Source organism: Zophobas morio, unplaced genomic scaffold (assembly GCF_036711695.1).
Source record: "Zophobas morio isolate AGI-343-1 ecotype UQ-CSIRO unplaced genomic scaffold, CSIRO_AGI_Zmor_V1 ptg000014l, whole genome shotgun sequence".
Classification (NCBI taxonomy): domain Eukaryota; kingdom Metazoa; phylum Arthropoda; class Insecta; order Coleoptera; family Tenebrionidae; genus Zophobas; species Zophobas morio.
The window spans coordinates 24,124,724-24,146,919 of record NW_026972119.1 but is presented as its reverse complement, the minus strand read 5'-3'; the positions used below and the strand labels follow the sequence as shown (position 1 = coordinate 24,146,919).

At 29.8% G+C, this 22,196-nt stretch overlaps 2 protein-coding genes across 2 annotated transcripts in view; one reads left to right on the top strand and one right to left on the bottom strand.

The window, feature by feature from the left end:
* Positions 1-23: 23 nt before the first annotated feature.
* LOC135129048 (uncharacterized) lies at positions 24-2,127 on the top strand. The gene is made up of 2 exons (XM_064056127.1): positions 24-1,819; positions 1,865-2,127. Exons 1-2 carry the CDS (start codon positions 172-174, stop codon positions 2,104-2,106), a joined length of 1,890 nt encoding a protein of 629 aa, XP_063912197.1. The 5' UTR covers positions 24-171; the 3' UTR covers positions 2,107-2,127.
* Positions 2,128-9,040: 6,913 nt separating this feature from the next.
* Psgef (Protostome-specific GEF) overlaps positions 9,041-22,196 on the bottom strand; it is a 149,595-nt gene continuing 136,439 nt past the window's right edge. Inside the window, exons 14-23 of the mRNA XM_064055984.1 lie at positions 19,351-19,474; positions 18,229-18,585; positions 17,811-18,179; positions 10,486-10,832; positions 10,281-10,437; positions 10,014-10,223; positions 9,664-9,932; positions 9,562-9,614; positions 9,464-9,492; positions 9,041-9,415 (exon numbers count right to left, since the gene is read on the bottom strand). Coding sequence (XP_063912054.1) covers positions 9,338-9,415; positions 9,464-9,492; positions 9,562-9,614; positions 9,664-9,932; positions 10,014-10,223; positions 10,281-10,437; positions 10,486-10,832; positions 17,811-18,179; positions 18,229-18,585; positions 19,351-19,474 — 1,993 coding nt within the window. The 3' untranslated portion in view covers positions 9,041-9,337. The remainder of the gene's footprint in view (positions 9,416-9,463; positions 9,493-9,561; positions 9,615-9,663; positions 9,933-10,013; positions 10,224-10,280; positions 10,438-10,485; positions 10,833-17,810; positions 18,180-18,228; positions 18,586-19,350; positions 19,475-22,196) is intronic.

The window sequence follows — 22,196 nt, the reverse complement described above, 5'->3', positions numbered from 1 at the left end:
ATTGTTTGACAAGTTGACTAATTTCGTCACGGAAATTAAGTGACGTTTTCTTTTTGGCGTTCGGCTAGATAAATTCCAAGCAAAATTCTGAATATGTAGCAATGAAAGCTGTTCAAATTCACGTCGTTAAGTGTTGGTGTTCAATGTTTTGCGTCGTTTCGTCTGGTCGAGATGGGAGAGGATGTGGAGCTTTGTCTGGAGGTCCAAGTGGACCCTGCTTCCAAGAAGATATTGTCTAACCCTGAAAGATGTCGTTCGGCTTTGTTGGATGTGACCGTGGTCAAGCCCAAGGAGTTCGAGGCGTTCGGTACCCATAGGACGAACACGCTACGAGCGGACGAAGTACGCAAGTTGATTTCTTCGATGGAGAAACAAAGAAGGAAGAAGCAGAAGGTCATGGATAAGTTGAAGGACGACGATACTATTATCAAGATACGCAAACACGACGAGTTTAGCAATCATCGTCAACCCTTCAGGAAACAGTTTCCTAAATATAGGGACCGGATTTCCCCCACGGCTCCGGTAGATGATTTGGAACGAAAAGACTTCATAGGGATCGCTGAGTCTGTGGAACCTCTATTTTGCGAAATCCGAAGATCGTTGAAGAACGTGGAAACCAGAATCACGGATATGCAAGACATCAATCTGGTGATTAGTCAGACGACGTTTGACGCTACAGCTTCGGAAGAATACATGTACTCGAGAAGGAAGAAACCGAGTCGATTGAGTCCACAAACTAGTCAAATACCACATAGAGTGAGTCCAGCGGTATACCGAATGGAGGCACCGCACGACCTCAGGTCCCTTATCCTCTCCAAGAACCGAGACAACGTTCTAGGAAAAGGCGATAAAGTCGAAGGGAGGTGTCTATGCGAAAACTGTGGCATCGTCGGGTTACTCATGGAATGCCAAAAGCACCCCCTCCTCAACGAACTAAGCGAATCGCCATCCCCGTCCCAACACTCTTCCTTCTTCACCAGAAAAAAACGCACCAAAGTCGACGTTGCCAATGTCGAAAACTGGAAACCTAAAGCCGACGAATCAGCCTACATCAAACACCTCTCCAACCGTGTGAAGCTCCTAGAGGAACGACTCGCAGCTCAGGAAGAACGCGTCGTCCCGAAAGACTACTTCAAAAAAATTATAACCAAAATGGTCACAAACTTCTCCCCGAAAATCTTCAAATCCAGAAGCGACATTTCCATGCCTTGTCGCGACAAAAAGAAACCCCAAAAACCACCTAGTCCCAAACCTATCGAAAAAACCCGTCACTTAAGCAAGAGCATCCAGTGCTGCAACACCAACGTAACCTACCGCCGCAGACTCACCAAGAACGACAAATCCACCCTCACCGACGACCACATAGCCTACGGGGGCTACGTCTGGAAATGGGGCGAAGAAGTCCTCAGACCCGGCGCCGACCTCAAAAACCGCATCGTCACTCTTCTGACCGACATCCTCAGCAAGCTCGCCCTCAGCGACAAAAGCTCGGCCGAAACCACCAAGCTCAAGGGGTCGGTCAAAAGCGAAAAGTACGACACCGAGCACCTGAAGAAGTTCATGAAGCGCATGAACACCAAGGTGTTTAACGCGCAGATCGACCCCAAGGCGAAATTTTTGACTGACGATTACCCCAAGCGCGAGAAAGTTAGCTTCGGGCCGGTGCTTCCGGAGTTTGCGCAGAAGAGTGGCGAGAAGGTTAAATCGCATCAAAGGAGGGAGGAGAAGAAGAATATTGATGTGTCGTACGTGAATCCGAAGTTGTCGTCGTGGAGGAAGGAGTCGGCGCACCATAATGTCGAACCAGGAGAGGCTTTAGGTGAGGATGTGTGTTTCGGAGGGTTTGAGTAACGGGAGTTTGTAGGGAAGCAAGAGTTTTTGAAGATCGTGTCGAAGGCGAAGCAGAATCAGAAGGACGTTTTGTGGAAGAATATATGGAACCAGGCGAAGGCGAACGGACAGACGAAGAGCGACAAGATTACTATCAAGATACCTTGTCAGGGGGGGAAAGAGGGGCAGAAGTTCTTTGAAACAGAGATCACGATTGGAGAAGTTGAGGAACTTTTAAAGGGGCTGCAGGGGTGTGAAGTCTGTAAAAATTGGTAATAAAGGTAGTTTTGAGAGTTTATTTTTGCAATTAAAATCGAAACATTGAAAAAATTCAAAATCAACGAACTGAAAAATCAAAAATTAAAATTGATAATTGAAAAATGGAAAAAATAAAAAGCAAAATATTCCGTAATTGACAAACCAAAAAATTGTAGGCTCGGGAAATTGTAGAAATGAAAAATTGATATTAAAACAAATCTCAAACAGCAAAAAACACCAAAAATTGTACCGTAAAGTTGAAAACTACAAAAACAGAAAAATATAAAAAATAAAAATTTAAAAATTTACACGTTCAGAAATCTAAAAATTCCAAAATCAAAAACTGAAAAATTTGTACAATCAAAAAAGAATTGGAAAATGGAAAAATTTAAAAACGAATAATTGAACAATGAAAAATTTGAAAATCGAGATCATGTAAAAATTGAGACCACAAATTGAATTATTAAAAAATGTAAGTGTTAAAATAAGAGTGATTTTGGCAGATGACATATCCTACAAGAAAAGACAGGGTGGGTGGGTGGGGCTAGTACCTGCTAAGATAAAACTGATTTTGGCAGCTGAGACGTCTTGTACGAAAACAGAGGGAGGGTGGGCAGATCAGTACTTGCTAAGATAAGAGTGATTTCGGCAAATGAGGTACCCTTCAGAAAAAGAGAAGGCGGGTGGGTGGGGTTAGTACCTGCTAAGACTGATTTTAGCAAATGACGTATCCTCTAAGAACTTTAATTAAATTATTATAAAAAAAGGCACTAGAGGCTCTAACGCACTTTCAAAAAAAAAACGGGGTCCTAAAATTAACGCATAAACAGGTCAGGTCAAAATTGTCCAAAAATAGTCCCCCAAAATTATTTTAAATACATAATTTACAAAAAAAAACTCTTTATGGGCTCCCAAAATAATGCATCAAGAGTCCCCCGAATTAAAAAAAAAACACTGGGACACTCATGAATTTTTTCAATTTGATAAAAAATAAAACACTAAAAACTCAAAAGATTTTTTCAAGTTCATCCAGCAACTAAACACCAGATTTCTTTAAATTTATCCGAAAATAAAACACCAGTAGGGTTTTGAAAACTATTGTCAAATAGACCAATTCCAACGCTCAAAAATCGAAAAATTGTAAAATCATTGATTTAAAAAAAGGGAAAATTGAAAAATCCAGAACTGAAAAACAAACTGAAATGTTGCTAATAAATCGTAAAATCAAAGATACGATAAACTGAGAAATTGAAAAATTCAAAATGGAGAAACTAAAAACCAGCAATGTGAAAAATCGAGAAGCCAAAAAACCGTGAAATTATTAATTTAAAAAAAAATGGAAAATTGTAATATTGAAAAAACGAAAAATTGGAAAATCGTACAATTTGCCTAATTATAAAATTAAAGACACATCGAGAAACTGAAACGGAAAATATGGAAAAACAAAAAAATTGAGAGTCTCAAAGATGGTAAAACCGCAAAAGCGGAAATAGGGATAAACGAACAATTAAAAATGAAGAAAGTGAAAAATCGAAGAACTGAAAAAACGAAAAATTAACGAAATGAAAAATTGAACAATTCAAAAGTTAAAAAGCCAAAACATTGAAACGTTTGGAATTGAATAGATGAAAAATTGTAAATCGAAAAATTAAAAAAAAAATAAAAATTGCAACTGCAGAGCCTGAAAAATTGAAAATTTTAAAATCGAGAAACTAAAAAAAACGAGAAATTCAAAAATCGCTAAATTAAAAACACGAAAAATTGGAAAATCTATAGATCTATCTATACATCGAAATGTCGAAAAGTTGAAAAATCGAGAAATCGAAATAGCCCAAAATCCTAAAATCGAAAAATTTAAAAATCGGGAAATTGAACAGTCGAATAATCCAAACGGCTAAATATCGTTAAATTGTAAAATGAAAAATCGAAAAACTGAAAAAAGGAAAAACATTTTTGAAATATTCGGTTTTAAAAGCAACTTTTTGGAAAACTCCAAAATCTGCTATAATTTAGTGGCCGAAACTGGAAAAACGGTTTAAGATATAGAAAAGGGATGCCGAAAGTGAGTTGCAGAGCTCGAAATCTACAACAAAATGTATTTGGTTAGTTAAGTTTCGAAAATGGTCGAAAATGGGGCGAATATATTTATATTCGCCCCATTAGCTCACGGCGAATAAAAAAAATCATCACATTTGAGACAGGGCGGGTGGGCGGGCCTACATTTTGACTTCTTCCCTTAACGTGAAACATGTTTAAATGAAAAATTTGTATAAAGAAATATCCATTGTGCCATTAGGTTTTGCCCCATAATTGCAAAATCCATATTTGCTTGAAAAAAAAAATTTAGAATATTCGAAATTGACAAATCAAATAATTGTACGGTCGGAAAATTGAAGAAATTAAAAATTAATTTCAAAAAACTAGAAAAATTGCATTATAAAATTGAAAAATTGAAAAATCGAAAAAAATTGCTAAAATTCCAACATTCAAAAGTCTAAAAATTGGAAAATCGAAAAAATAAAAAACTGAACAATTTCAACCTACAAAAAATGCAAAATTGAAAAATTAAAGAAACGACAAATTCTAAAGCCCAAAAATAGAAAACATTTAAAGTAATTGAGTGAAAAAAAAAACATCAATTGAAAAATTCAGGAACTGAAAAATCGAAAAATTGATATTATTAAAAATTAAAATTAATAATTGAAAAACTGAAAGAAAGAAAACTTAAAATGATAGATCAAAAGATGAAATAGACAGGTCAACAAATAATTGTAGAGTTGAACAATAAAAGAAAAATATATACAAAATAAATATTAAAAAAAAAACTAGAAAAATTGCGTCGTAATATTAAAAAAACGAAAAGTCGAGAACCTGAAAAATGGAAAATATGGAGAAACGAAAACTTAAGAAACTAAAAAATCGAAAAACTGGAAAAACAAAAAATTAATACTAATTAAAAATTGAAATTAATAATCGAAAAATTAAAAATAGAGTGACTGAAAAATGAAAAATGAAAAAGCAAGAAGCCAAAAAATCGGAAAATCGAAAAAAGGAAAAATTGAAATGCCTAGAAATTGAAAAACCGAAAACTTGTAAAATCGTAAGATTAAAGAAACGAAAAATTGGGAAATGGTAAAATTGAGAAATTCAATATTTCAAAAATTGAGAAACTGAAAAATCGAAAAATTTAAAATAGAGAAAAATCGAAAAATTGTGAGTCAAAATATTAAATAAATCAAAAATTGAAGAAAACAATAATTAAAATATCAAAAATTACGAAACCGACAAACTGGATTGTAAAATTAAAAAATCGAAAAATTGAGAAACTCAAAGGTGTAAAAAATGAAAAATTGCTTATTGAAATTTAATTTAAAAAAAAATAAAATAAAATCGAGGCACTGAAAAATTGAAAATCTGGAAAACTATTAAGAAACTGGAAAATCCAAAATTTGAATAGACGAAAATGGAGAAAGGAAATCTTAAAAATCAAGGAAATGAAAAACGAAAAATCAAAAAATCAAATAAATTAGGAATTGAAAAACTGAAAAATCGAAGGATTGAAAAAACAAGAAATTAAACACAAGTAACTAGAAGTACAAAAACCGAAAAATGGACGAAATAAAAACTCAAAAATTCGAAAGTTAAAAAATGAAAACATTGAAAAATTTGCAAATGAAACTTGAAAAATTGTGAATCGAAAAATTAAAAAAATTAAAAATTAAAAATCGAAAATCTGAAAAATTGAAAAATTGTGACCCAAAATAACAAGAAATGGAAAATTGCAAAAAACAATAATAAATATCTAATCAATGCATATCATTACTTGGTCTTAGTACCCGTAATGATAGAAGTCTTGCCTGAATACCGGTCATTTCCGGGTCAGTGGTGGGTCTTAATACCAAAAATTGAAAAATCGAAGAATTGCACTGTAAAATTTAAAAAATCGAAAAATTGAAAATTGGAAACATTGGGGACTGAAAAAATTGAAAAAATTGAAAATATGAAAAATTCAAACGTTTAAAAATCGAAAAATTGCTTAACTGTATAATTAAAGAAAAAAAATTGAAAACTCGAGAAACTGAAAAATATAGAAACCAAAAATTAAGAACTGAAATATCGGAAAAGTGAAAAACGAAAAATGAATATCTCAAAAAATAACAAATTAAGAAACACGAAATTGAAAAATCGTGAAACTGAAAAACGGAAAAATTGAAAAAACGAAAAATTTGGAATTCTAGAAATTGAAAAACCGAAAAATTGTAAAATCGTAAAATTAAAGAAACGAAAAATAGGGGTAGTAAAATTGAGAAAAATTCATTACTTAAAAAATTGAGAAACTAAAAAAACGAAAAATTTAAAATAGAGAAACTGAAAAAATTGTGAGCCAAAATATCAAATAAATAAAAAATTGAAGAAAACAATAATTAAAATATCAAAAATTATAAAAACGACAAACTGAAAAGTCGAAAAATGGATTGTAAAATTAAAAAATCGAAAAATTCAAAAGTTTAAAAATGAAAAATTGCTTAATGATTGTAAAATTAAAAAAAAATCGAGGCACTGGAAAATTGAAAATCTGGAAAACGATAAATTAAAAACTTAAAAAAATTAAAAAATCTAATAAATTAGGAACTGAAAAACTGAAAAAACGAAGGATTGAAAAAACAAGAAATTAAACATAAATAACTAGAAGTGCAAAAACCGAAAAATCGACGAAATAAAACTGAAAAATTCAAAAGTTAAAAAATGAAAACATTGAAGAAATGGAAAATTGCAAAAAACAATAATAAATATCAAAAATTAAAAAATCGACAAACTGGAAAATCGAAGAAGAGAAAATTGGAAACATTGGGAACTGGAAAAATTAAAAAATTGAAAATATGAAAAATTCAAATGTTTAAAAATCAAAAATTGCCTAATTGTAAAATTAACGAAAAAAAATTGCAAGCTCGAAAAAACTGAAAAATAGAAAAATCAAAAATTGAGAAAATGAAAAATCGGAATAGTGAAAAACGAAAAATGCAAAAATAAAAAATTGAGAAATTGTATTAAGAAACACAAAATTGAAAAATCGAGAAACTGAAAAATGGGAATATGACAAAACGAAAAATTAGGAAGTCTAAAAATTAAAAAATCAAAAAATTGACGAAGTGAAAAATCGAAATAATGATAGATTTTAAATTGAATACTTGAAAAATTGCAAACCGAAAAATTAAACAAATTAATTAATTGAAAAATTGAAGAACTGAAAATCGAAAAACTGAAAAATCGAGATATTAAAAAAAAACGAAAAACTCAAAAATGGAAAATTTAAAATTCCAAAAAATTAAAAATTGAAAGATTAGGAAACGAAAAATGAAAATACCCAGAAGGTAAGAATTCGAAAAATTGGAATACAAGAAAAAAAATGTAAACCGGAAACATTAAAAAAATGAAAATCGAGGAAACCAACAATCACATCAAAAATTGAAAAATCTAAGTATTGAAAATGAAGAAAATGTTGTCGAAAAATTGTGTAATTAAAGAAAAAAAATTGAGAAACTAAAAAATTGAAAAATGTGGAAAACAGAAAATTAAGAAACTGAAAAATCGAAAAACAGAGGAAATGAAATATTGAAAATCAAGGATCTAAAAAACAAAAAATTAAAAACCGAAAAACTAAAAATCGATAAACTGAAAAACCCAAAAATTGAAAAAATGAAAAATTTACATAATCTAGGACCTGGACAATCGAAAAATTGACGAAATAAAAAATTGAAAAATTCGAAAGATAATAAACTGAAACACTGAAAATTTGAAATTGAATACTTGAAAAATTGTAAATCGAAAAATTAAAAATCTAAAAGCAGCCAGATCGAAAAAAAAAATTGAAACACTGAAAAATTGAAAAATTATAAAGTCGTAAAATTAAAAGCACGACAAATTCGAAAATCGTAAAATTGAAAAATTAAAAATTAATAAATCTAAAAACTGAGGAACGAAAAATATAAAATTGAAAAATTAAAAATTGGGAAACTGAAAACTCGAACAGTAGGGAATACGAAAAATTAATATAATTTAGATACTGAAATATCACAAAATTGATGAAATAAAAAATTGAAAAATTCAAAATACAAAAAATTTGAAAAATTTTAAATTGAATACATACTTACTTGAAAAATTGGAAGTCGAAAAATTAATAAAATTAAAAATTAAAAAATCGAGAACCTAAGAATCGAACAATTGTAAAATCGGAAAATTATTGTAAAAGCGAAAAATTTTAAAATCGTAAAATTGAAAAATTCAAAAATTTAAAAATATAAAAACTGAAAAATTAAAAATTGCATGATATAATAAAAAATCGAAAAATGTAAACTTTGAAAAATTAAATGTATTAAAAATTTAGACGTTTATCAATCGAAAATCGCTTAATTGTCAACATTAAAAAAAATTGAAAACAGAAAAACAAAAAATCGAAAATAGGTACAAACGAAAAATTAAATATCAAGAACTTAAAAATGAAAACTTGAAACATATAAAACTGAACACTTGGAAAACTGTAAATCGAATAAATTAAAAAAAGTAAAAAAGCGAATACCTGAAAAATTAAACAAATAAAAATCGGGAAATTGAAAAATCCGACAACAATATTCAGAAAGCGAAAATTCGGAAAATTGGGAAAAACGGATTATTCGAAAATAAAAAAATTGATTACAATTAAGACACCTTGTCAGAGGGGAAGAGGGGACTAAAACCGAGATCACGATAGTCGAAGTTGAGGAACTCTTAAAGAGAAAGAAAAAAAGATTTGCTATCATTTTCAACTGGTGGATAATTTTTTCGTTCTTTTTTTTGCTTGATTTGGGGAGTTTAGGGGAGTCAGGTCGTGTAAAAATTGGCAATAAAGTTAGTTTTTAAAGTTTATTTTCAACAATATACAAAATTGTAATTATCACAAATGTAATGTGACGGATTTCTTTTAGCTACTTTACACCCCCTGCTTTAAATCGATTCCTACGACTAAAATACTTTCAATAGAAACGATGCTCTTTAGTTTAACTATAGTAAATAGTTTATAAAAATTGAATAACGTTTCAAGCTATTTACACAATAACAACTATTGTTAGTGCCAATGATTAAGCCAAAATTAGTTAATAGCAAAACTTTTGATAATCGAGAAACGTTTGCACATTATATCCAAAGCACCAATATCACGTGAGTTGAGCTTGAAATGACGAAACTGTGATCAGTGAGAACTTTTGAGAAAAATTTAGGCCGGCAAATTCGCCATTTTGTTGCCGCGACGTCTGCTCAACTGTTTCCAAAACCGTCGGTCCATCTGCTTATCCTGCAAAAAGCACCTATTCACAAAGCCCAATCGAACACCCTCACCTACTTTTAGTCGTCTGGGAGACAGAGGCTTCTCTGAATAAGACGTAGGAACATTATCTGAAACTGTACCCTCTTTACTAAATATTTTAATTAATTGTCTACCTTCTGGGATGGTCTGGTGGATTCTACCCCTCCGCATGTTGAAAAACTCAAAACTGAAACCGTTGAGTCAATTCAAACATCATTCAACCGCCAGCGTCTTACATTTTAACGCTCTTTGCCCTAGGTACTCGCTCAATATTTATGAATTTCACTGTTGGCTTGAACCGGTTGAAAAAGCCCAGACTGTCCTCTTCGTCGTCCTCCGCGGCTTCGATGATCCGCCGGTAGCTTTCGGACCGATGCATCTTCGGAACAACAGTCGTCCCCGACGTCACAGCTGATCCCATTCCCGTCCTTCCTGGATTTGGCGTCCCGATCTTGTTTTCTACAGCAGTCGAACATGTGTCAGCAACATCTCCAGTTCCGTTGCCCTGCCCACAATGTAAGCAAAAATTATATTGAAACTCCATACTTGAACACAGCTGGGGGACTCAATTTTTCTAAATATTTACCTGTTCTGGGGACACGGAAGGCTCGGTGGGGGTCCCCGACGAGCTGGGGGAGCAGCTCTCGGAGCAGTCCTCCTCGATGAGGGGCTCGAGGGTCCGCCGGGGAAGGAGACCCCGCATTATGGCTCCGCTGATAGGTGGGGTCATCAGAAGCTCGTCCATCATCAACTCGGTGTCGTCACCATTGTCAGACGATATAGAACCATCATAAGGCTAAAAATTATCAAATCACTTTTACCATTGATAACAGACAACAATTGAACACCATACCGATTGTTTCCCTTCGTAGTTAGGCGAACTCAAAGGGTCCTCCATCTCCCCACCACTAGTAGGCGTTCCCCAAATCTCCTCACCCGAAGTCGCCCCCGACGTTTCGTCCTCCTGCAAATCTTCTCCGTTAACAGTGGCTTCCGCAGTCTTCAAATACCTGAAATCCACAATCAAAAAACAAAAATAGTTTGCTGAAGAGTCAAACCTTTCAAAAAATTTTCCCGTGTTTCTGTAGTCTTCCCCTAAACGTTCGAAAAAAGACATTTTCTCTGCCACGAAGGACCCCGCTTTCGCTGTCCAGCTTCTGATCGAAGAGTGGTAGAACGCTTCGTTGTCTATTCCTTTTTCTTCCTGGTTTTCGTCTTCGGACGAGCATCGGTCGTCCCAGTTGTCTTCGTGTTCGTCGGTTCCTAGGCGTTCTAGGCTGGAGACGGTGCCGAATCTTCGAAGAGTTAGGTTAGAGCTACTTAGGGAGTGATATGGATGTTCTTCAGTTTGGGGGGAGTCGTCGGGGGAGATGTCGACTTCGTTTGATAAGTCCAGGTTGTTGAGCTGGAAGAAAATGGTTGGTTAGGGTGGGGTTTTAATTATGAGGATGGATTAAGAGAATGTGTGGCGACCAATCAGAGATGATTACAGTGGCGGCAAATTCAAACTGGCGCAGATTCGAATATTGTTAGTTTTTTTATTGACCGATTTTCGATTAAAAAAAAATTGATACATCGAAAAATTTGCAATATCGTAAAATTAAAGAAGCGAAAAACTCAAAAATCAGGGGATTGAAACATCGAAAAATTAAATTCAAACTTTCAAAAATCTAAAAATTGAAAAATTGTAGAATTGAAGAAAAACAAAATTGAAAAATTAAAAATAGGAATAACGAATAATTAAAAATCAAGAAACTGACAAATCCAAAATTGGAAGAAACGAACAATTAATATCTACGATAGAAAAATTGGCAGTGAATGCAAAAAGTACAAATCGAAAAATTCAAGAAATGAGAAATTGAAAAACTGAAAAATTCAAAAATCGAAAAATTGAAGAATTTTAAATTGAATACTCAAAAAACTTTAAATCTGAAAATTGAGGAACTGAAAAAACTGAAACTTTGGAAAAAAGTAAAATTAAAATATCCAGAATGCGAAAATTTGAAAAATTGTTAAATTGTAAAATTGAAAATCAAAAAGCTGAAAAATAGAAAAATTAATACACTGGAAAATTGCGAAATCGTAAAATTATAGAAACGAAATATTGGAAAATCAAAACACTGGAAAATAAAAAAAAATTAAATATTCAGTAAATGAAAATTTGAAAAACTGTGAAATCGAAACATTGAAATACTGAAAAATCGAAAAATTAAAAATAGAGACATTGGAAAATTAACATATAGAACTAGAAAAATTGAAAAACTCAAGAAATAGAAATAGAAAATCATAAAATTAAAAACTGAAAAAGCGAAAAATTGCAAAATCCTACAGTTAAAGATGCGAAAAACTTAATAATCAAAAAATTGAAAAATCGGATAATTTAATTCAAAAATTTAAAAATCGAAAAATTGTAAAATTAAACAAAAACAAAATTGACAAATCCAGAAGATGAAAAATTGAAAATATGGTTCAACAAAAAATAAAAAATAGAAAAATTAAAAACCGAGAAACTGAAAAATTACAAAATTGATCGAAAAGTTGTAAAATAAAAAAAGTACAAATAGAAAAATTCAAGAAATGCGAAAGTGCAGTGATAAAACTAAAAATTGAGAAATCGAAAAAGCCGGAAAATCGTAAAACTAAGAAGCGAAAAATAGAAAAAATTAAGGATTGAAAAGTTTAAAATCGAATATATTATAATTGAATACTCGAAAAATTGCCAATTAAAAATCGAGAAACTGTAAAGCCGAAAAATTAAAAATAGGGAAACTGCAAAATTAAAAAAAAAGAAAAATCAAGATATTGACAAATTGAAAAAACTAAAAAATGTAACCTAAAAAATTAAAGAACTGTAAAACTGATTCGAAAAATTAAAAATCGAATAATTAATACATCAAAAATTGGAAAAATGATATGTAAAGTCGAAAAATTGCATTGTAAAATTAAAAAATCGAAAAATTAAAAATATAAACATGAAAACCTCGATAAATTGAAACATTGAAAAAAAAAATGTAAAGGTTTATAAACCGGAAAATTGTAAAAATGTAACATTAAAGTAAAAAAATTGAAAAATCGAAAAACGGAGAAATCGAAAATATGGGAAAACCAAAAACATTTAAAATATCTGGAAATTTAAAAATTGTAAAATCGAAAAAGTACAAATCGAAACATTCAATAAATGAGAAATTGAAAAATCAGAAAATTAAAAATTGAGAAATCTAAAAATTGTAAAATTAAATTCAAACGTTGAAAAGTAGAAAAATTCAAAATTTTATCAAATAAAAACAAAATTGGAAAATCGAGAGACCGAAAAATCGGGAAATTGAAAAATTGCAAAATTGAAAAAACGGAAACTTGAAAATAGAAAATTTAAAATTCCAGAAAAATTAAAAATCGAAAAATTAGAAAACAAGAAACCGAAAAAACGAAAAATTTAAAACCAGTAACTGAAAAATTGGAAAAAATTCAAAATTGGAAAAATTGTAGAATTGAAAAACTGTAAACGAACGACTGAAGGAAACGAAAACTTGAATCATGGAAAAATTGCAAAATTAAAACTTTAAATTTTAAAAAATTTAAAGCTGGACGCTCCAAAAATTGTAATCGAAAAAGGGAATAATGGAAAAATTGAGAAAACGAAAAATTAGAAAAACGAAAAATTAAAATGTCCAGAAATGAAAAACCCAAAGATTGAAGAAACCAAAAACTGAAAAATTCCTTATTTCAAAAGATGAAAAATGAAAAATCGACAAGCTAAAAAATGTAAAATTTAAAAAATCGAAAATTCAAAAACTGGATAAAACAAAAAATCAAAAATCGAGAAACGAAAAAATTGGGAAACCTAAAAACTGAAAAATTGAAAAGTCAAAAGAAGTTGAGTAATGGAAAATTCGAAATATTGTAATAATGAAAAATCGAAAAAAAATGGAAAAGTAAAAATTGGAAAAAAGGAAAATTAAAATTTCCAGAAATTAAAAAAAATTAAAAATGAAAAATGGAGAACCTAAAAAGTCTATCAACAATAAAAAACTAAAAATCAGAAACTTGACAAAACGTGAAATCAAAAATCGAGAAACGAAAAAATCCAAAAACTGATGAAACGGAAAAATGAAAAATAGAAAACTTCAAAATTGAGAAACTGAAAAATATGAAAAATAAAAAAAATTGAAAAATCGAATAATTAGAAAACTAGAAACGAACAAATCCAAAAATCTAAAAAACGGAGAATTGAAAAATGGAAATATTCATAATTGGGAAAAAATTTAAATATCTAAAAATTGAAGAAATGAAAAATTGAAAAATCGAAAAATTCAAAAACCCAGAGTCTGAAAAATCGGGAAATTGAAGATTCCAAAAATTGAAAAATTTTAAAGGGAGAATCTGAAAAATCGAAACATTTAATGTTAAGCATTTGAAAAATTGCTGATCGAAAAATTAAAAAATTGGTTAAACCAAAAACTCAAAAATTGGATGTCGAAAAATTCAAAAGATGAAAAATGAAAAATCGACAGTCTGAAAAATATAAAACTAAAAAAATCGAAAATTCAAAATTTGGATAAAACAAAAAATCAAAAATACAGAAACGAACAAATCCAAAAATTGAAAAAATGAAAGATTGAAAACCCGAAATATTCAAAATTGAGAAATAAAAAGTTCGAAAAATTGTAAAAATGAAAAATCAAAATATCTAGGAATTGAAGAAATGAAAAATTGAAAAATTTTAAATGAAAAACCCAAAACTCGAAAAATTGAACATTTGGAAAATTGAAAACTTTGAAATTGGAGACTCGGAAAATCGCAAATTGGATAACCGAAAAACCGAAAAATGAAAAAATAAAAGTTGGAAAAATAAAAAAATAGGAAAAACGAAAAGTTAAAATATCTAGGAGTTAAAAATTTGGAAAATTAAATTAAAAATAAAGGAACTGAAAATTCGAAGAATTTAAAACCAGTAACTGAAAAATTGAAAAAAACTCAAAATTCAAAAAATTCTAGAATTGAAAAAACCTGAAAAAACTGGAAAATCAAAAACTTGAAAAACTGAAAGATTTAAATTTCACCCTTGAAAAATTCAAATCGAGACAGCGAAAAATGGAAAAATTGAGGAAACAATAAAATTAGACAAATGAAAAATTAAAATGTCCAGAAATCGAAAACCCAAAAATTGAAGACATCAAAAATTGAAAAATTGCATATCAAAAAATTCCAAACATAAAAAATGAAAAATCGACAATCTGAAAAATCTAAAACTAAAGAAACCGAAAATTCAAACATTGAATAAAACGTAAAATCGAAAATCGAAAAACGAAAAAAATCCAAAAAGTGAAAAATTGAAAAACTGAAAACTCGAAAGATTCAAAATTGAGAAACGGGAATTTTTAAAATTCGGAAAAACGAAAAATTAAAATATGTCGGAATTAAAGAACGAAAAATTGATATATTGGAAAATTCAAAAACCCAAAAGTAGAAAAATAAGAATATTAAAAACGAAGAAACTGGTAAATCAAGAAATTCAAAACTCCAAAAGTTGAAAAATGGAAAAAATGATAAATCTAAAACGGAGAAACGAGAAATTGAAAATTTTAAAAATCGAAAAATTGGAAGAACTAAAAATTGTATAAACGAAAAATTAAAATATCCAGAAACTCAGAACCTCAAAAATGGAAGACACCAAGAACTGAACAATTACGAATCGAAAAATTCAACAAATGAAAAATGAAATATCGAGAACCTGAGAAATCCATAAACAAAAAAATCTAAAAATCAGAAAGTTGACAAAACGTAAAATCAAAAATCGAGAAAAAATCCAAAAATTGAAAAAACGGAAAAATGAAAGATAGAAAGCTACAAAATGAACATAAACTGAAATAAATTTGAAAATCAAAAAATTCGAAAAACGAAACATTAAAAAACGAGAAACAAACAAATCCAACAACTTAATAACGGAAAATTGAAAAATCGAAAGATTAAAAAAAACGAAAAATTTAAATTAGTAGGGATTGCAGAAATGAAAAATTGAAAAATCGAAAAATTCAAAACTCAAAAGTTCAAAAATCGAAATATGTATATATTTAAAACCGGAAAACTGAAAACCGAAAAAATTGAGAAATTGAAAATTCGAAAAGTTGAAAAGTGGAAAAATTTAAAACCGAGAAACTGAAAAATCGAAAAATTGAATGAAACATTTAATGTTGAGGATTTGAAAAATTGCTAATCAAAAAATTGGAAAATAGAAAAATTATAAAGCCAGAAACTGAGAAATCGAAAAATTTAAAATGATAACGTAAAAAATTAAAATTTTGAAAAATTGAAAACTTTAAGATTGAAGACTCGGGTGGTTACAAACTAAAATATCCAGAAATTGAAAAACACAAAAATTGAAGAAAGCAAGTGTTACTAATCGAAAAATTCAAAAAATTAAAAACAAAATATTTAGAACCTGAAAAATCGATAAACAAAAAGCTCTAAAAATCACAAACTTGACAAAACGTAAAATGAGGATTCAAGAAACGAAAAAATCCAAAAACTGAAAAATGAAAAATAGGAAGCTTCAAAATTAGAAAACTGAAAAAATTTGTTAAACTGAAAACCGAAAAAATTAAAAATTGAGAAATTGAAAATTCGAAAAGTTGAAAAGTGGTAAAATTGAAAAATTTAAAACGAAGAAACTAAAAAATCGAAAAATTGAAACATTCAATGTTGAGCATTTGAAAAATTGCTAATGGAAAATTGGAAAATCCAAAAATTGTAATACCAAAAAGAAACTGAGAAATCGAAAAATTTTAAATGAGAACCTGAAAAATTAAAAATTTTGAAAAATTGAAAACTTTAAGATTGAATCGGATAATTGCAAATTAAAATCTCTAGAAATTGAAAAATCTTTTTAGAATTTAAAAAATCTAAATATTTAAAACCGGGAAACCGAAAACCGAAAAATTAAGAAACTGAAAGTTCGAAAAGTTGGAAAGTGATAAAATTAAAAAATTTTAAACGGAAAAATAGAAAAAAACGAAAAATAGAAAAATTTAAAGGCAGAAACTGAGAAATCCAAAAATTTTAAATAGAAACCTGAAAAATTGGAAACTCTAAGATTGAAGACTCGGATAATTGCAAATTGAAAAACGGAAAAATTGAAAAAAGAAAAAATGAAAATTGGAAAAATAGGAAAACTCTTATATGTTTTAATTTTTAGAAATTAAAACATATAACAGTTGAAAAATTGAAAAATTTAAGAAAAGAAAAATCGAAATATTTAGAATTCACAAGCTAGAAAACCAAAAATTGAGAAATTTTAATTAAACGCTAGAAAAATTACAAATAGAAAAACTGAAAATTGAGGAACCAAAAATTTGAAAAATCGAAAAAATTAAAAATTGAGAAATTGAAAATTCGAAAAGTTGAAAAGTGGTAAAATTGAAAAATTTAAAACGAAGAAACTAAAAAATCGAAAAATTGAAACATTCAATGTTGAGCATTTGAAAAATTGCTAATGGAAAATTGGAAAATCCAAAAATTGTAATACCAAAAAGAAACTGAGAAATCGAAAAATTTTAAATGACAACCTGAAAAATTAAAAATTTTGAAAAATTGAAAACTTTAAGATTGAATCGGATAATTGCAAATTAAAATCTCTAGAAATTGAAAAACCCAAAAACTGAAAAATCCAAGAATTGAACTGAACAATTACAAATCGAAAAATTGAAAAAATGAAATATCGAGAACCTGAAAACTCGATAAACAAAAAAATCTAAAAATCAACTTGATAGATACAACGTAAAATCAAAAATCGAGAAACGGAAAAATCCAAAAACTGAAAAAACGGAAAAATTAAAAAACAATTAACGAACAAATACATAAACTTAAAAAACGAAAAATTAAATAACTAGACATTCAAGAAATGAAAAATTCAAAAACCCGAATTTAAAAAATCTAAATATTTAATACCGGGAAACCGAAAACCGAAAAAATTAAGAAACTGAAAATTCGAAAAGTTGGAAAGTGATAAAATTAAAAGATTTTAAACGGAAAAATAGAAAAAAAAACGAAAAATAGAAAAATTTAAAGCCAGAAACTGAGAAATCGAAAAATTTTAAATAGACACCTGAAAAATTGAAAATTTGAAAAATTGGAAACTCTAAGATTGAAGACTCGGATGATTGCAAATTGAAAAACGGAAAAATTGAAAAATGAAAAAATAAAAATTGGAAAAATAGGAAAAACGAAGAATTAAAACATATAGGAGTTGAAAAATTGAAAAATTTAAGAAAAGAAAAATCGAAATATTAAAATTCACAAGCTAGAAAACCAAAAAAATTGAGAAATTTCAATTAAACGCTAGAAAAACTGAAAATTGTGGAACCAAATTAACGTATCCTTTAATTACTTCGGGTTTACTGCGGCAGTTGCAGGCCGCGTCCCTGATCTTCTGCTCCGCGGTGCTCGTAGTCTTGGTGGAACTCTCTGGAGTAGGAGGCGCCACGTTGATCTGCGGTATAGGTGCGGAAAAAGGGTCCAGTTTGACCAGACTAGCGGCTGGATTAATCGCGCTTAGCCCCATCAGAAGCAACGGCCTCCAATCGTCTTCCTCCTTATTATCATTTTCGTCCCTCTGACACCTATTTTCCGTGTTATTGTGGTTGTTCGGTTGGTTTGCATTTTTGGCGCTGTTGTTTACGGCTGGAAGGCAATTTTTATGGCACTGTCGGCACACTGGCACAGTTTCTGGCACTAGGGGGCTTGAGCGCACGGTGACCTGGAACCGAAGAGGTTAGAAACGGTTGAAGACGACAATGTGGACTCACTTGACTCTCTGTGGTTGTACTTTTGGACGGACTTTGGTCGTGGTCAGATAGGTTAAGATCGTCGCATCTGCTCTCGTTTCGTCGCGTTTCGTTGCGGAAAGTAATGTTTCCTTGCGAGTCAATCAGTTGTAGTTCTTGCGACCGTTTGCGCAACATTTCCTCGGTCCATTCTTCGGAGAGGGGTTCGAGTTCTGCTTCGTCAGCAATGTCGGCGTCGAGCTGCCCCTTCATCCACTTTTCTAAATGAATAGCATTACCTTTCCCGCTATTATTTTTGCTCAACTGTTTACACTTATGCTCTATAAGGGCGTCTATTTGCTTTTGCATTTCTGTATTTTCGTTTATGTTTTGTGGAGTCTGAAAAATGGTCAGCGTTTAGATTAATTCAAACTGGTGGTCAACCTAAAATGGCAAAAAGGAAATAAAAAAGCGAATGTAATAACTAAAGCTTTTATTTGCAAATATATAATTGTATAAATTACATTCTGTAACAATATAGATAATTTCAATCTAGACTTTAACTACTATAAAACCAACTGTCTAACGAAGTATGTATATCTCTTGAATTTAGACATAAATAGTTCAATAAAAAGTACTTATGAAAGAGGCAGTCGATTTGGTACAAGTGCTTTAGCAAAGGAAAACACTGATGGCACATTCAAGTCAGATTGTCTATAAAGTATAAACCTCGTCTATACTTTAATTGGACTGGCAACTTTTGGTCGACATCCCGTCAACGTTCAGACTACTCAAATCGTAATCGAAATTCGTGATATCCCACGGATCCTCGTCAAATTTTAAAAAGTCTATGTCCTCAGAGTTGTGTGCATCAGCGTCGGATGAGACCTCCGTTGACGGAGTGAGGATGGCGGAGGGGGATTGCGGTTCTTCGGGCAAACGGAATTTCGGCAACAAACTACTTTCGGAGGTGAAATGCGAGGTGAAAGCCTGAGACTGCTCTGACGACGACTGGGGGGATATGTTTGCGGATGGGGTGTCTGGAGTCTTGGTCAGTGACGTTTGCGTGGGCAGTGAGGGGGGCTCGTGTGGCGGGTTGCGGACTTGTGCAGGTAGGCAGGAGGTATCTACTGGTTCGCTGCAGTGACCGCTACACAGACGCACCTGCCGACGGAAGGAGAGCGATTCTGCAGACTGCAAGGTGGCCACGGAGGAGGTTATTGGAGCGTCGGGAGATTCTAACGGGCTGCTAAATGAGCTGCCGTCCATGCCCGCGTTTACGTGGAAGCTGCGTGCGCAACAACAACACTATCAGTTCTACAGAATATCCATAAAGTCACCCTAAAGGAAACGATCTAACACTTTTAAATCTCTTACTTTCACTAATTTAAATCTAATTGCGATAACCTGATAAATTGGCCCCATCATCGTCAGTGTTTCTAAATTCACAGTTCATGTTAGGATTTTAATCGTTAATTGGTTACAACACACATTAGATTTGTTTAGATAAGGAGATTTCATGAAATTCACTTAGTCAGGGCGCGTCTTTGTTCATCTAATTTCGAATAACGTTTCTGGATGCCAATACTTAAGTGTTACATCATAACACTTCTTAATTATTGTGGAAAAAGACCGTAGAAAACTGTGTCAAAATTCAATTTGGATTTTTTTAATTTGTTGACTGCCAAATTTTTAGTTTTCAAATTTTGACTCAATTTTTCATTCGTTCAAATTTTCGGTTTGCAATTTTTCAATTTTTCGTTTCAGTTTTTCTTTTTTTTAATTTTTGGGTTTTTCAACATTTTGAATTGCAGTTTTTCTCTTTTAAATTTTTTTTTTCAATTTTTAGAATTTTTAATTTCTTCATTTTTCAATCTTTCGGTTCTTCAATTTTTGATGTGCAATTTTCCTAGTTTTCATTTTGAATATGAACTAATAATTATAATTTAAAAAAAAAACTTTTACAATTTTACGATTTTAGAATCTTCGTCTTTTCAATTATTGGACTTTAAAACTTTTTCATTTATTGGATTTTTCAAATTTTCGATTTTTAGTTTTTCAATATTTGGATTTCAATTTTTCAGTTCTTCAAATTTTCGATTTGAAATTGGTCGTTTCGGTTTTTCAATGTTTTGATTTAATAATTTGTCTTTTTTTCAATGTGAAATTTTTCAATTTGTGGATTTGCAAATGTTTAATTTTCAATTGTTCGATTTTTCAGTCTATGATGTATCAATTTTTCTATTTACAATTTTTGGTTTTGGGTTTTCTTATTTTTTTTAATTTTTCGATTTTTCAATATTTTAATTGCAATTTTAGGATTTCGATTTCGTCATTTTCCAATTTTTGGTTTTTTCATTCCTTCTTTTCCATTTTTTCGTTTCTTCAATTTTTTATTTGCAATTTTTCTAGTTTTCATTTTAAATATGAAATAATAATAATTAAAAAAAATCCCATTCGCAATTTTTCAATTTTAGAATTTTTCCATTTTTCATTTAATTAAATTTAAAATTAAACTGTAAAATTAATGAAACATTTGAAAAATCGAAAAACTGAAATAACCAAAATTAATAAATATATCTAGACAGTGAGAAATTGAACAAATTGTAAAATCCAAAAAGTACAGATCGAGAACTTCAAAAATGAGAAACTGAAAAATCTTAAAATAAAAAATTAACCTAATGTTGCCCGACTGTGGAAAAAGACCATAGAAAACTGTGGCAACATTCAATTTGGATTTTTTAATTTGTTGACTGGCAAATTTTTAGTTTTCAAATTTTGATTAAATTTTTCATTTCTTTAAATTTTCGATTTGTAATTTTTCAGATTTTCGATATTATGATTTTTCTATATGGATATTTTCAATTTGGGTTTATTTTTTCAATTTTGCGGTTTTTCAATATCCTGATTTTGCAACTTTTCTGTTTTCAATGTGAAAGTTTTTAATTCTTCGATTTTGCAATTTTTCCGTCTTCAATTTTTCGATTTTTCAATTTTTCACGTTTTCTATCTGAAATTTTTCGTTTCGGTTTATATTCTTTATTTTTTCAATTTTTCGTTTTTCCAATGTTCTGATTTTTCAATTTTTCCGTTTTTCGTGTGTTCAATTTTTCGTCTCGGTTTTCCTTTTTTTCAATTTTTGGATTTTCAACTTTTAGAATTTTTACTTTCTTCATTTTTCAATCTTTTGTTGCTTCTCTGATTTGGAATTTTTCTAGTTTTCATTTTGAATATGAACTAATAATTATAATTAAAAAAAAACTTTTACAATTTTACGATTTTAGAATTTTCGTCTTTTCAATTATTGGTCTTTGAAACTTTTTCATTTATTGGACTTTTCAAATTTTCGATTTTTAGTTTTTCAATATTTGGATTTCAGTTTTTCAGTTCTTCAAATTTTCGATTTGCAATTGGTCGTTTCGGTTTTTTATTTTCATATTTTTTTCAATTTTTCGGTTTTTCAATGTTCTGATTTTATAACTTTTCTTTTTTTAATGTGAAATTTTTCAATTTTTGGATTTTTCAATTTTTGGATTTTTCAATTTTTGGATTTTTCAATTTTTGGATTTTTCAATTTTTCGGGTTTCAATTTTTTGATTTTCCAATTTTTCATGTTTTCAAAATGCAATTTTTCGTTTCGGTTTTTCAATGTTCTGATTTAATAATTTGTCTTTTTTTCAGTGTGAAATTTTTCAATTTGTGGATTTGCTAATGTTTAGTTTTCAATTGTTCGATTTTTCAGTTTATCATGTCTCAATTTTCCTATTTACAATTTTTGGTTTCGGGTTTTCTTAATTTTTTTAATTTTTCAATTTTTCAATATTTTATTTGCAATTTTAGGTTTTCAATTTCTTCATTTTCCAATTTTTCGTTTCTTCAATTTTTTACTTGCAATTTTTCTAGTTTTCATTGTAAATATGAAATAATACTAATAAAAAAAAATTCCTTACGCAATTTTACAATTTTAGAATGTTTCCATTTTTCAATTAATTAAATTTAAAATTAAACTG

Bases quoted from the DNA above. Each gene is read 5' to 3' on its own strand.
- LOC135129048 (XM_064056127.1), top strand. From the start codon at position 172: ATGGGAGAGGATGTGGAGCTTTGTCTGGAGGTCCAAGTGGACCCTGCT. The intron at 1,820-1,864 runs GTGAGGATGTGT...GGGAGTTTGTAG, and splicing joins CGAACCAGGAGAGGCTTTAG to GGAAGCAAGAGTTTTTGAAG.